The sequence below is a fragment of the Sphaerodactylus townsendi genome, linkage group LG04, assembly GCF_021028975.2.
Source record: "Sphaerodactylus townsendi isolate TG3544 linkage group LG04, MPM_Stown_v2.3, whole genome shotgun sequence".
In the NCBI taxonomy this organism is placed as follows: domain Eukaryota; kingdom Metazoa; phylum Chordata; class Lepidosauria; order Squamata; family Sphaerodactylidae; genus Sphaerodactylus; species Sphaerodactylus townsendi.
This window is the reverse complement of record NC_059428.1, coordinates 103,505,179-103,520,498: the sequence shown is the minus strand read 5'-3', so window position 1 is coordinate 103,520,498 and position 15,320 is coordinate 103,505,179. Positions and strand designations below refer to the sequence as shown.

Genomic DNA, 15,320 nt, shown 5'->3' with positions numbered 1-15,320 from the left:
TCAGCAATCTTAAATATCTAGATCTGAAAAGAAATAACAGAGCATTTTAGCACTTATATCCTTGTTGCAAGGACAGTACTCCTGCTCTATGTAACTCCTTGCTTTAACAACTGCTAAATAGATAAAAGGTTTATTTGTTTCTTTTTAGGAACTGATTTTCTTATTAAACTTCTTTGTTCCTGTGGACAAAAACAGAAAAAGGAGGAGCACTGGTAAACTCTACCCCCCACAGCATTTGGTAGGGAGAGGGAACTTTTGCACATGCAGAATTATGCACTTTAAAGCTACTTTCAATGCATTCCGCAGCTGGATTTTACTGAGCGAACTAGCAAAATCCACTTGCAAACAATTGTGAAAGTCAATTGAAAGTGCATAATTCTGCATGTGCGGAAGGGGCCAGAGAGATAGCAAGAACACAAAAGAGGACTGGTTGGGTTGGAGACCAGAGGTGGTTCAACTATCCCATTCCTGTACTAGACAGAAACAAGCGCTTATAGGCCATGCTTCCCTGCAGCATGTGCTAACAGTCTTGTAATATAATCTCTGAGTATGAAGAAGCTGTTCATAAAGGAAAGGTGGACATGGAAGGAAGGGAGAATGGAAAACTCATCTGTATAAAGAACAATCCATGATTTGTCACTATCTTTTAAATACAGGCACTAACTTGCACCTTTGGTGAGGTGTGGTCTGTGCCCTTAACAGTAACATGGGACTGCTGGACAGAATATATTACCTGATGCTGTAGATGGCTGCTTGTGTATTCTATTTTATGTTAGCCCTCGGCAGTGGCGTAGCTGCCACGGGACAGGGGATGCCATGCCCCAGGCGCGCGCCATTGGGGTCATGTATGCCACACCCCTCCCCCTGCCCCGTCAGAAGCCCAGAGCAGCCTGGAGTTCAGCCAGCTGCAAAGAGCAGCCAGCTGAACTAAAGTAAGTGGGGGGGCGATGCCCTGTAGGGGGGCACCGTGGGGGGCAGTGCCCGGGCACCATTCCCCGCCATGCCACCGGCCCTCAGTTGGAGTCATATCTGCTCATAAACCATACTTCTCTAGCCACTTTCTATATATTCATATAAACAGAATGTTAAGATGTGAGCATCTACACCTACGTGTGGCACAACATGTGTAGGACCAAGAGCCAGACCACATGAAGGTGACCGTAATAATGCTACAAGCTGATGATATTTTCTGTGTATAGACCAGGGGTAGGGAACCTTTAACACTCAAAGAGCCATTTGGACCCATTTTCCATGGGAAAAGAAAACACTTGGAGCCGCAAATAATTTTTGACATTTAAAATAAAGATAACACTGTATATATTGTGTTTTTTTCCCTTTTACTCCGCTCATTCTGAGAAGTGCATGGATGCGTCCGCCCTGCTCCCCGCAGGGCGGGCAAGGATAGGGCCAGTGGCTCGGCCTAGCCGGCCACCAGGAAAGCTCCCACCCCGCTCCAACAGGGCAGGCGAGAGGGGAAGCCGGCTGCGCGGCCCAACTGGCAGCCGGCAGTTGGTGCGCCGGGCAAGGATGGGGCCAGCGGCTCAGCTTGTGGAGCCGCAGTGCAAGGGCAGAAGAGCCGCATGCGGCTCTCGAGCCGCAGGTTCCCTACCCCTGGTATAGACTTATAGCATGGATTTCTGTACAAATTCGATTTTTCTTTTGTTTATTGTTCTTCCTTTTTCTTGTTCTTCTCTACTCTTTTTTGCTGGCCTAATGGCCGTAATAAAACTGACTGACACCTTCTTCAACCAACAGAATACATATAATGCTACTGATGCACTTAATAAAAATAAGTTTACCTATACAACCAAATAGTGATTGCAGTATCCCTTGATACTTAAGTGTCTATAATGCACTTTCACTCAACATGCTTGAGCTAACTTCGACCTTTATAGTAGTTTCATAATTCGACCTTTATAGTAGTTTCATAATTTACCTCAGTGAAGCAACCGAAGGAGACATGGAAGATAGTGATCTACCATGAACTGAATGACCACAGATAATTACTCAGAGTGGAAATATATTCAGAAGCAAGGCCATATGTTTCGTCACAAGGATGTTTCGTCACAAGGAGCAAACAGAAAGCCCTCTGTGGCTTAATGAAGTCCACCACCAGACCATGACAGGTTCTTCCCAAGAGGCCTCTTTGCAACACAGTTACCTTTGCTTTCCCCCTCTGCATTTCACAGTGCTCTATTTCTACGTTACTCTTATTTTCCCTCATTGCATTTGCTTCTAACTCTTGAAGTAAAAATTGTGGTATTTTGATACTAATAGAGAAGGACAAAGCCTTTCATCTCACCTACAATTTACAGTTTTGAAAAAGGCCTAACTGCTGCATGGGGAAGATGCTTTTGTCTCCTGCTTGGAAGGAAAATAATAATACTGAAGACAAAAAACAAGCCAGAATGCCCACCCTCAACTATTAGCAAGTTATTTTACAGTGTACCTCACCGATCACCTCTTCACTAAACTCTCCATATTAACATTCCTTCTCCCTGTATAGTGCTCTATTTTTCCACCTCAGCTCCTTTTGTACCTCAACTCCTTTTGTATCTTTAGGAGCCAGCGCGATGTAGTGATTAAGAGCTCTAAGACTGTAATCTGGAGAACCAGTTTTGATTCCCCACTCCTCATTAGCAGCAGGATCTTATCTGATGTAACAGATTTGTTTCCACACTTCTACATTCCTGGTGGGGGACTTGGGCTAGTCACAGTTTTCTCAGCTCTCTCTCAGCCTCACCTACCTCACAAGGTATCTATTGTGCGGAGAGGAAGGGAATGGAGTTTGTAAGTCTCCTTGAGTCTTACAGGAGAGAAAGGAGGGGTATAAATCCAAACTCTTCTTCTTTTCTTCTAGATCACCCTTTTTCTTTCTTTCTTTCTTTCTTTCTTTCTTTCTTTCTTTCTTTCTTTCTTTCTTTCTTTCTTTCTCTCTCTCTCTCTCTCTCTCTCTCTCTCTCTCAGTTATGTTCAGGTTCTTCCCCTCATTCCTTTCCACTGAGTTGAGTTTCAACAGCACTCATGACTTTCATTTTGCCATTATTTTACACTCTTGAAAAAAAATCTCAGGTGAACAGTTCCTTGTGGGATGTTGGCTGACTATAGTAAGCTCTGTAACTAACAGTGACTCTGCTGTATGACTCTGACTGTGGAATAGAGAAACAATACTGACCTATTGATGGACAAATTGTCCATCTCAAGTTCACTTTAAAAGAGACAGGGAAAGGCTGCAAATAATGGGTGTTTGGAATTTCCTTCAGTTGAACCCTAGAAGTCAAGAAAGGAGGTGGAAATCAACCCCTATGGGCCTGTGCTGCCTCTGCAGGGGTTACAGTCATTTCTAGAAACAGTCAATGTATGTATTAGTGACAGGATGTTAAGGCAAGGAAATGTATTATTTATGTATTATTTATAGAGCATGATGGGAGCTGCAGTCTGAAACTTGTTGGGTCATATGCCTTTATATCGGTTCTCTGACTGGCAAGTAATTGCTGTTCCGGGTGGGATTGTATAAAAGTCAGCGAAAGTTTATTTCCACCTTTTAACCCTTGGAATGGAGGGGAGTGTTGATTCATTCTATTTTTCACAGAATTTTATACATTTCTCAACTCAGAATATTAGCTGTTGCTGCATCCTAGTGAAAATTTACTTTAGTCAAAAATTTGCATGGAGGTTACATTAATTTTTAATTAATAAAGCTGAACTGAAAATTTGTGTAATGTTTCTGTTGAACACATACCCTAAAAAGAGACGTTCCTCGCAGGGAGGAATATGGCCTGTCATCAAATTATATGAACGTGTTCCTTTAAGTAAAAAAGAACAGCATGAAAAGTCTTAAAGGTAACTGCATTATGTTTCTTCACCTGTTATATGATGTCAGAAAGCACGGTGAACTGAATGAATCAATGCACAGATATAGGATGAGCGACACCTGGCTTGACAACACTACATGTGAAAAGGATCTGGGAGTCTTAGTAGACCACAAACTGAACATGAGACAGCAGTGTGATATGGCAGCCAAGAAAGCCAATGCAATTCTGGGATGCATCAATAAGAGTATAGTGTCTATATTGAGGGGAGTAATTGTACCACTCTACTCTGCATTGGTCAGACTTCATTTAGAGTACTGTGTTCTGTTCTGCGCACTGCAATTTAAGAAGGATATTGACAAGCTGGACCATGTCCAGAGGAGGGCAACCAAAATGGTAAAATGTCTGGAATCCATGCCCTATGAAGAGAGACTTAGGAAGTTGGGATGTTTAGTCTAGAGAAGCAAAGATTAAGAGGGGACATGATGGCTATGTTTAAATATTTGAAGGGATGCCATGTCGAAGAGGGAGAAAGCTTGTTTTCTGCTGCCTCAGAGACCAGGACACGGAGTAATGGATTCAAGGTGCAGGAAAAGAGATTCCACCTAAATATTAGGAAGACCTTTCTGACTGTCAGGGTTGCTTGATAGTGGAATTCACTGACTCGGAGAGTGGTGGAGTCTCCTGCTTTGGAAGTTTTTAAACAGAGACTGGATGAACATATGTCGGGAGTGCTTTGATTGTGTGTTCCTGCATGGACAGGGGTTGGACTTGATGGCCTTTGTGATCTCTTCCGACTCTATCATTCTGTGAGTTAACACCAACTGAATGAAATATCCTGTATGCAATTCTTACATGAACTGAAAATCACTTCATTTTTTAATTGTTTTACCCCAATGTTCTCATATTAAAAGGTTTATCTTAAAGGATTAAATTTACTAACTTTCTTGATATTTAATCACTGATCTTTGGATTTTCAATTTAAGACACAATTTGGGCCCTTCAAAACAAGGAATTCATTTTAGGCATCCATATTTGAAAAAAAGACAGCAGGCTTGAAACTATGGTAAGGGAAACATATAACTTTTCAAGTAACATATTTATCAAGACCAAAGTTTGGGGGAGAAGAATTAAACTAGATATAGTCTTTAAATTTGTGCTGTGTTAAATAACATAAAATATTTACAGAAGTGTAAGGTAACTATTAAGTTTCAATATTAGCTGATCATTTAATGGAAACCAAAGGGTTAAACAAGCAGTGAATTCTCTTATTTCACTTAACTAAAAAGACACTTTATACTTCAGTATATGGTACAAAATATTACTTAAATAAAACTAGCTGAAAGAGAAGCTACTAATGTAATTATTTACATTATTATAAGCCATATAGCTTATACTCAGCATTTATTGTGAATTCTGCATCCATTTTGTCCTTGCTGTATAAGGCCATGGTTTGTGAGATTTTCTGAATGCTCGAAGAACACAAAACCTTTAAAGAAAAAGTTAAGTTGCAAGAACAGAGCTTTCTACAAAAAGAGAACATGCAAATCTACAATTCTATTCGGGCTCTTCTGTCATATTTTAAAGACAGATATATAACATTAAAAAATTCTAGGAAGTGAAATTAATACTACCAACTCAAAAGTTATACTGGAGGCTCTATCAAAACTGGCATCCCTTTAAAAAGTAAATTACTAGACATGTGAAAGATGTAGCACTTAGTGTAATTCAACATGTCTAATTTATAAGCTCTTAGTAAGCTGAAAACTGTTTGGCTGTTTAATTTAGTTAATATGTGTGTACTGCTCAATGTTAGTTAACTAGACACACAACTACCAAGACTACCCCAAAACCTTACTTACTCTATCTGGGCTCCATGAGCCACAAGGGCACTTATGGAGTCCATGCTGCCAGATCGAGCGGCTTTATGTATAGGAGTTTCACCAACATAATCCTGCAAAAAAAAACCAACAACAACACATGTTGGAAATTGGTATCGAATATGAATGCGCTAAACTAACGATTTATGAACTGTATGATGAATATGAAGTGGTAGGAGACATGATAAATATGCAGTGATACAGCAGCCTTACAAGCAATTATTTGGATGGGATGGGCAGAATATCCATAACGATTACTGCTGCATACTTCATGGTGGATGCTGAAAGTTGCTGGCTGCGGCACTTCCCTTCTTCTTTAGTCAATGCTTATGCTCTGCAACACTGTCTTTATTGCTGTGTTCAGAACATTACAAATACTGTTGTTAGAATCTGAGTGCAGTGGCACCTTAAGAGACCCATAATAGTTTCAGGGTATAAGCTGTTGAGTGTCAAAGCTTCCTTCATTCCTGTTGGGTCTCCAAGGTGCTACTGAACTCAAATCTAACTGTTTTACTACACATCAACACTGCTACTGTCTGAAACAAAAATCACACACAGAGATGCTTGTTCTTCTTTCTCCTTAGCGTACCGATTCAAGCTGTATCATTAAAGACCTATGGAGAACAGAGGAACACAGAAAAAAGAACAGGAGCAAAAGTAACCATCAGTTCCTGTGTGGATCACTGTCTAATATACTACACTGCCTTTGAAACACCAACAAGACCAGGGGCATGTAAAGTGGTTAATGGCAATAGCAGCAGAAGCCAACCCCAGAGAGAAATGCTAGGGCATTCTGGCCCATTGTGAGAAATCTCAGGTAAAAAAACCTACCCTGCAGCCTCCAGTTACTCCTATTCTTCACTCCAATATGCACTTTCAATACTGCAGCTCCCTTCCTTCATTATCTGCTACTGTTTTACCACCACTCATCTATCAATGGGCTGGATCCAGAATAAGATTTTCTCAAGCACTGGAGCAGCAATATACTAAAAAGACAGAGCAGACAGCTTGTGCTAAGCTGTAATCCGACTGGAATGTCTATTTGCATAAGATGTTCTGCAAATAACTGGAATGTACCTATTACTTTTGCGTTTCTGAACTTGCATTACAGGATCAAACCCTCTTGCCTTTGCTGCCTTTCTTTCCTTGTGGCAATGCTCTTCTTTTCTATACCACTCACCATATGGATTCTGTTTGACGCATAGATGCTGCATGGCCCTGGTTTGCACTCTGCTGTACTAAACATTTTATTTTCCACGTCTTTCAAATTAACAAAATGATAATGTTGTGGCATGTGTGGCGTTAGTGCCCTCGGTAAGATTGGCAGGGATGTGATTCCTTCCTAGAAAACCACACAGGAGATGAACTCACTCCAAAGTAACGCCTTCTCATTGGAGCCACGGTTCATCTTTGCCCAGCCCTACTTCTACTCTCCCCTCCCAGTGCTTGTCTGGAAGACACCCTAATAGGCGCTGCATGACAGCTTTTAAGGCCCTCAACAAGCAGCACTGCCCCAATGACTTCCATTCAACATGCTTCTGCTACCCACTGATCCTGGAGGTCAAAGGTCCCTCTCTACTGATGGCAGCTGAAGGAACAAGCCGGCCTCTCCACATTGAGTGTGTGTCCTGCCACACTACTCCACTGGCAGACACTCTTCCCTCTCCATGTCCTGGTCTTCTGCTGTCCACAGTGGGGTCCTCTGAAGGCCCTCAACTGATGGGCCTTGCGGCGGCAGCCATAAGCCATGACCGCCCTTTATTCTCCAGGGTGATGAGCTCCCCTGCCACAGATAATTTTGAGCCTGGCCAAAGTAAGAGAAGTACAGGTTTGTAACTTCCCTTCTCCAAATAATAGTGATTAAAAAAAAAAAAACCCAGTAAGAGCGTGATGTATGACTGCAATATTTTAGTCCTTGAGAGTAAGCTTTAAAACCACTATTCCGGTTTTATTTATTTATTCAGTGCTTAAGGTTACATTTCTTAAGGTTACATTATTCAGAGCTTAAGGTTACAATTCATACTTACCAGATACCAAATGTGGACTTACCTCTGTGTAAATGTATGTAAAATAAGGCTCTAAATCAGGTTCTCTCAGTAAAGTGTCAGATCTGAAAGCCTGCTCACAAATGAACTGTAATCTTATACATACTTACTTGGGAACAAGTCCCATGGAAATCAGGACAGAAAATGTGTAGTCGACCCACGCGGTCAGCGTAAGAACGAGACGAGACGCGGAGATAACATCTGGTGGAGATCGCCAGCAGCGGGAGACCGGAGGTCCGTGTTCCCTACTTGAGTCCTCCGTCTGCGGTTCCTGGCACCTTTATTATTACTCTATCAGTGTAGGAGGGAGGGACTGGGGAGTTCGGAGGCCCGGAGGTCGGAGATCATCATGTGATGTATGATCTCATCTGGCTACGTGCGGAGAGGAACGTACGCGTCTGAGCCTAATCCTCACCTGGGGGCAAGACCATTGTCCCTGCGCCCATTTGATTGAGCCAGACAGTTCATGACCTGCTGACTCATGGGGGGGATGAGGTGGGAGTCGCGTCGACCCGGCAAGGCCGCGGAGTCGCTGGCGTCCCAGCGTTCCACTACGGTACTGCAGACCATTGATTGCACTACTATCTCCCTCCTTTTACATTTTAGAAAGCGGGGGGCGAGAAGCGCTAAAGAGTGATTTAAAGGAGCGCTTGTCTCCTCCGCCCGTTTGGTCAAGTTAGCCCAAACTGCTTATTGCAACATTAGAACTTAGTTCTGGGGTAGGGAAATCGAGGGTTTTCTTACACCGCGTTACAGGCAATATTAGACCGCGTTGTTAGGCGAAACAAGATCCGATAACAAAGTACAATTAAACCAATGCAGAGGCTGTACAAGCCCAAGCATCAACCATCCCTCCGGCAGCCAGCTCAGAGGGGCTGACCACCAATGGGAGCAAAACATCATACTTCAGATTAGATACAACTTCTTGCAGCTCCACAGCACTTTCCTTAATGGATCAACTAGGAGATTATCAGAAAGATTAAAACAACACATGTATAGCATTCTCACAATACTTGAGTGATGTAACAACAACAAATAATCAATAAGCGGCCACGATTGTCTGGGGTCCGGCTTGGCCAGGATTCCTGCTGCTTTCAGGCCAGGGCATCCCAGGCCCGGTGGAAGTGGGGATTGATGGACCGCGGGGCACGAGGCCAGCCCGGCCAATAGTCTGCTTATTGTAGAGGCGGAGTCGGGGACTCCCACTAGGGAGGATTGCGGGGAGGCGGGCGCTCAGCTGCCAGAGAGGCGACCCGGCGTGCAGCTCCGACAGGAGGGAGTCGAGAAAGGCAGGCAGCGGAGGCGGCTGGCTGGCCCGGCGCGTCCCGGGCTCCTGGGGTGGAGCCTGGGGTAGGACAATGGTGAAGCTGACTGAGGCAACAAGAGTTCCGGCAAGTGAGGCGAGGATGTAGTTAAATGTCCCTCTCCCACAGGTCCAGAACTCCAACCCTAGGGGGGGGAGCAGGATGTTTCGAACAGGGGGGAATGGTCCTCCATGTGGTGTTACGTTCCAACTAGCGAGCGATGAATGGGCCGGAGTGCCGGTTCCCGTTAAACTCGCCCGGTGTCACGGCGCGGAGTGTTAGGTGATGGTTAGCAGTCTTGGTGACAAAGGGGCGCCCAGCCGGGGTTTGGACCCACGGTCCCCAGTGAAGCTCATAGAGTACCTGATAGATGAGGCATTCATGAAGGGCTTGGCAGACTCCGCTAGGAGATCTCCGGAAGCTTTGCAGTAGAGGCAGGCAGAACCCCGGGCTCCCGACTCCTGTTAGCCCAGGCAGAAGATTAGAGGCGTTGGCTGACAGCAAGCTGCTCCCAGATGTTGGTCTGGTGGCTTGCCAGGGGTGGCCCGATCATGCGGTGGGAAGGCAACAGAGCAGGCAAAGGATGAGGTGGTCACCGCTGAGTTGGTGGTGATGATGTAGAAGGCGGCACAGAGGGTTCTGGTGTCTCGGGGTGGTCTTGCTGGCGCCAGCGGCGCTGGGAGGCCTGGCTGGTGGTGCATGCTTGGCGTCTCCCAGGTCATTGGGTCTTTGGGCGTTGGCCCAAAGCGTTCCTGCTGGGATCACTGGGGGGGGTCCCTCTCTAGAATGCGTTCCATCTCGGGATGGGGTTGATTTCCTCCTAAGCCATTCCATGCAGGTTGGCCTGTCATGGCGGGAATGGAGTCCCGCGGGAACCTGTAGGAGAGGGACTGAAACACACCCCTTTCCCAGGTTGCAGGGGGCGGGTCCCGCCAGGCTCAGTCGGCGGATGGCGGGGAGATGTTTTTTTAATTTAATATAAGAAGAGGAAGAGCTTGTTTTGCAGCCTGCTTGAAGGTTTTAATACAATCCTCCTGGGGGCGCCTACTCTCTCTCTTTCTTTAGTTGTTTGACAGGGGAGGAGGGCAGGTGGCGACCCTGGTGAAATTGGCTGGGCGTCATCAGGGGTGCGTCAAATGGGGTCCGAGCCTCGAGAGGAACGAAGCTGGCGAGTCCCTAGGGGATTGTGGGTATACATACTTAATCAGCAACACAAGGGGGGCTTTGGAAGCACCTTTTGGGATGGGTGCATCAGAATTAGAAACAATCAAGGCTGATTAGAGGCAATTTCCTTGCACACACAAAGGAGAGAGGAAAGGGGGGGGTTTCTTTGCAAGGGAGTTGCACTTACGTGACCTTGGTGGCCAATGCAGAGGAAGCTGGATGGTGCTAAAATTTTGTGGTCAATTATCTTGGGGAAATGCCGCCCGCCGAAACCACTCCTTAAGGAGCGGTCGACTAAGCGCCTGGCCTTTAATGTGGGTACTGATAAAGTTGCCAGGCTGGGCAGCTCATAACCCAAATGGGTTTAGGTATTAGGCATGGTGGCTGACAGCCTTGCAAACTGGGGCCTGTCCTGACTTGGTGCTACGGTATCAGGGCCAGACCCCAGATTTTATCAGGGAGGCCAGTCAGCCAATTGGCCTCCGCTAGTCGAAAAGAGACAGGAAAGAGGAGGAGGAAACAGTTTTCCTGCGGAGATTAAGAAGCAACCTCAGGAGGCACGGTGGAATCAATGACCATTGGCGGCTTTACCCATCCCAGACCAGAGTGGGTTTTAACCTGACTCATGAGGTCTCTTCCCAGAGATTGACATGGATATCTAGGGCGATGGGAGTAGGACTGTGAGCTGCCGCTTCGAGTCCTGGAGCTGTTGACCCGTGGCCAGGCGGATGCTCCCGTCTACATGTTTTGTCTCCACCCAGATGTCTTGGGCAAGCCTCGGTGGCCACTGGTGAGACCCTTTCGGCTGCTCTGATAGCCCGAGTAACATCAGCGCCCGGTGTCCACCAGGCCCTTGAACTTACATCCTTCTATGGCGAACTCAAGATATGGGCCGGAGCTCGATAAGCGTCTCCACGCTGCAGCGGTGGTGCTTAGGCCTCACGCCATGTTAGCCGCTGGGGCACCGTAGCCTTTATTGGAATTAGAAGCAGCCCGGGCAGCGCATGGGGAGCAAGAAAGAGAATCAGCTCCAGCCGGGCAGCTCCTGTGGGATGTTTGTCCAGACCTGGAGGTGGATGGGTCCTTAGTGCGTGGAGTGATCACTCCAGGGGCTGATAGACAGTCCCTATTCCAGCTGACAGAGACCTTTAGCAGCACTAGCTAATTGTCCCGGTAGGGATGGGCTCGTCATGCACTAGGTTGGAGGCGACCTTAAAGAGCCACCATTGGGGGAACCAAGGAGATGGGCTGGAGTGCATGCAGTGAGAATGCATGAGGGGTGGCTTTGGCAGGGGCCTTGGCGTTTGGGTTTGCTCTAGTACTCTCCTCCTTGGTCCTGGGCTGGGGAGGCGCCCGGGCGGGGAGTTTCCCGAAGCAGACGTCGTTTCTCAATGGAAGCCTTCTGGCAGCGTGGGCACGGGTTCTAGGTGGCCTTCTCCTCCCTGGGAGGACCCTCCTCCATCGGGGTTGCCAGGCCCCACCGGGTTACCTACACTCCCCTTGGCGGAAGTGCAGGTCTACCCGCCCAGTTAAAACAGTCATCCTAGAGACTGTCTCCCGCCGGTGGAAGCTGGCTTCTGTGGGAGACTGTAGCAGTGGGCGAGGAGGATCCAATGTCCTGGCAAGCCTTAAGCATGTCGGCCAGTTCAGGATTTTGCCCTAGGCCTGTGGTGCCCTGCGGCACTCCATGGAGCATTCTCCCTTTCTGGTAGCATGAGGAGCTTCGCTTTGAGCCTCCCTGCAGCTGTCTACCTGCACCTCTTGGCTTCCCTGGAACCTGTTCACAAATTCAGCATAGGGCTCTTGGGGTTTTACCCGGATGGAGGAGAAACTCTGGGTTGGCTGGCGGCGTGGGGACTTTGATAAATGCCTTATAGGCCTCAGAAGCGACCGTAGGGTGGCCTCAGGCAGGACAATCCCTGATACGTTGGGGTTGGCAAAGCATGAAACCACATTAAAACTGGCCGGCGGTGTAGAAGCGCCATAGAGGTGGTGCTCTACTACAGAAACATTGCTGGCGGAACTTCCCACTTTCCCAGACCACAAGTGCAGCCCGGGGCTCAGGAGCATCTGAAAGGTGGTTTTCAGTCATCTGGAACCATTAGGTGGTTCTTCGCGATGGCTTCAACATGCCTCTCACGTAGGGCTAGTGACTCGATCGCATTGCTAGACTGTTAAGGATATTATAGCTCAGGCGATTTTCGACAACCCGAACTATGTATCCTCCCTCCATTATCTGTGAAGTGGATGGGGCACAATGCAAGAGCCTCTCGGCCTTCGTCTTCCGTCAGGGTTTCTTTCTTCTGCACGAATCATTAGCTAATACGTTCTGCGAGTTTAGAAACCAGCCATTCACGATGGCGCTAGCGGAGGTCTGAGTAGCCCAGGAGAAAATGAAAGGCGAACAAGGGGAAGCTGAGCGGGAGAGTTGAAATGGGTGAAGGGCGAGGGGCAGAAGGACAGAGGCGTCCAATTTGAGTGGATAGAAAATTCGAGGTTGAAATTGAAGGTGAAAGATGTCGAAGGAGGCCTACAACAAAGGAGTGCCCGTAGGTCTACAGGCTGATGGCGACAAAACATTGTCTCCACGTCCAGTAGCAGCGACATCCCGAGCTCTGTGTCTTGAAGAAGTCGCCCGATGTTTCCCAGTCCCTTAAGATTCCAATGTCCCCCCCTCTGGGTACCATGGACACTGAGCTTCAATCTCTCCTCAACCAATTGCGCAGCTCCCTTCCTGCTACGGGGGACCCTGCAGCATTTTACTAGCAGCACCAGTTCGTCCAGCGTGCTTGTCATAAGCCCTGCTTTGCAAGCTCCCCATACTCACCGGTGTTCCAGGATGAGAGGAGACTGTCCTAGGGCCAGCGTGTCTCTGAATCACGCCCGATCAGAGGGACGAAGCCGATACGAAGCGGTGAATTCCCTATGGATCACGCCGATCCAGCCGGACTTGATGCTCAGCGGCCCTTCCCAAGCGACGGTGAGCAGGGTGGAGGTTGAGGATTCCCGGGTTTCGGCACCAACATGAGTGACCACAGCGGTCAGCTATTAAGAGCGAGCGAGGCGGAGACTAACATCTGGTGGGTCGCCAGCTTGGCCGGAGACCGAGTCCGTGTTCCTAAGCGAGTCTCCGTCTGCGGTTCACAGCACCTTTATTGGCTACTCTATCAGTGTAGGAGGACTGGGGGGAGTTCGGAGGAGGGAGGTCGGGAGATCATCATGTGATGTATGATCTCATCTGGCTACGTGCGGAGAGGAACGTACGCGTCTGAGCCTAATCCTCACCTGGGGGCAAGACCATTGTCCCTGCGCCCGGTGATTGAGCCAGACAGTTCATGACCTGTGACTCATGGGGGGATGAGGAGTGGGGGTGCGATGCGACCGGCAAGGCCGCAGGTCCGCTGGCGTCCCAGCGTTCCACTACGGTACTGCCGGGTCGGCAGTGCACTACTACAAAAATGTTCTTTTAAAAATTGTAAATAAATTATTCTGCTGTTATTAATATACAGACTACCATTAGGTTTCTTAAATATTCCTTGTCTATAAGATCAAATTAATACTTGACTGTCTTTGAGTGGATCTTGATGCTGTTCTTCTATAGCACATTTGGCAATTGATGTTAGAACTCCTGATCTCGGATGCAGATTCATCACAAGCAGGGTGTCAGGATCTGCCCTCTCTTGACCCGATCCTGTCATGTCTCTTGGTCAGGATTGTGGCCTCCTCTCTTCCAGCCTGTTAACGCTTGGTTGCACTCTGGTTTCACTTTAAGGCTAATCTGCTCAGGGGAGAACTGTTGGCTTCTGTAGATCAAACTGCTGGGAAGGATGGGTTACTTTGCTCTGGTGAAGGCCGTGCCATCTCCTTCCCATGAGAATGGGAAAGGGTGCCATTCCTCACTGGGAACTAGCACTATGGGGTGGTGTTGTGTGACATGGAAGGGGCATGGTTTGGGGCGGGGGGTGGGGGGTATAATGGAAGTTGCTTTGGTGCCTAATTCTTAGTTCTGCCAACAGAAGTCTAAATGCCTTTTCCTGAAGCTGTTTTTTCAATAGAAGAAATTGTTTGAATGTGAGTCTTGTAATTGAACAGTCCAGGGGCATGACACAGGGATACCTCTAGTTCAGGGGAACAGTCACTGGGTAACTATGGCTAGTTTCTTTCTCCCCCTACTCCCATTCTGTGAGCAGCTTCAGCCGGTAGTCCACAGGGCTTTAATAAAAACAAAGTTAATCATGAAACCCTAAGGTGTTCTGAGTCCCTTTTCCCAATTAAAAATATGATTTAAAATGAAATAATCATTCTCCTCACATGCAATATCAGCCCATGTCTTGAAAAAAAATCAACAAAACAGGATCGGCATGATCGTAATGGGAATGTTATGTCATTATCCAAAGCAGCTCTATTATAGCAGCAGCAGCAGCCGTAAAGATGTTCCTTTCCAAGCCGATCACTGAAATTCTGCAGCTGCTTAATGGTGGGCGGGAAACAGCCTGATAGGACTTAAGGACAGGGGCTGACTCAAGCCCTTGAGAATGAGGGTCAGCCAAAGTGCCCTAGTAGAATGTGGTGGTTTACTAGTTTGCCTGTTGCCATGAAGGCCCCAGTGGAATTAAAAACAAACAAACAAAAGTGATGCAAGGAAGAAGAGGGATCACAGTGTCTTAGAGCTCTGGTTCTTTAAACAACAGTATCAGCCACTGTGAGCATCCTATTCTTTCACTTGTGACTAATTTATGATATTTTACTACTCGGCATATTTAGTCATTTCTTAGGCAAATCTAGTATTGTTTTGACTGAAGAACCATGTAGGCTTTGCAAGCAGCAAACCTGAAAGCAGAAACGGGTTGCAAAAAAAAATAAAAGGCGTGAAAATACATACCTGTTTGTTTATGTTGGCTCCTGATTGAATTAACCAGATGAGGCACTGAGGATGTCCTCCAAAAGCAGCAATATGAGCTGGTGTTTGGGCAAAGCGTGTTGTGCAGCCATTTACAGTAGCTCCTGCTCTCACCAACTGAATTAAACACTCCAACTTTAGAAAGAAATTGGGGAGGGGGAGAGAAGCACTCAGGATTAATTATAAACTTATATAAGCCCAATATCACATATGTC

The 15,320-nt window shown here is 47.0% G+C and overlaps 1 protein-coding gene across 1 annotated transcript in view; it reads right to left on the bottom strand.

Annotated features, from left to right (window-relative positions):
- Positions 1–15,320, bottom strand: part of ANKRD10 (ankyrin repeat domain 10) — a 45,118-nt gene that overhangs the window by 20,876 nt on the left and 8,922 nt on the right. The window contains exons 2-3 of the mRNA XM_048494502.1: positions 15,088–15,240; positions 5,675–5,766 (exon numbers count right to left, since the gene is read on the bottom strand). Coding sequence (XP_048350459.1) covers positions 5,675–5,766; positions 15,088–15,240 — 245 coding nt within the window. The remainder of the gene's footprint in view (positions 1–5,674; positions 5,767–15,087; positions 15,241–15,320) is intronic.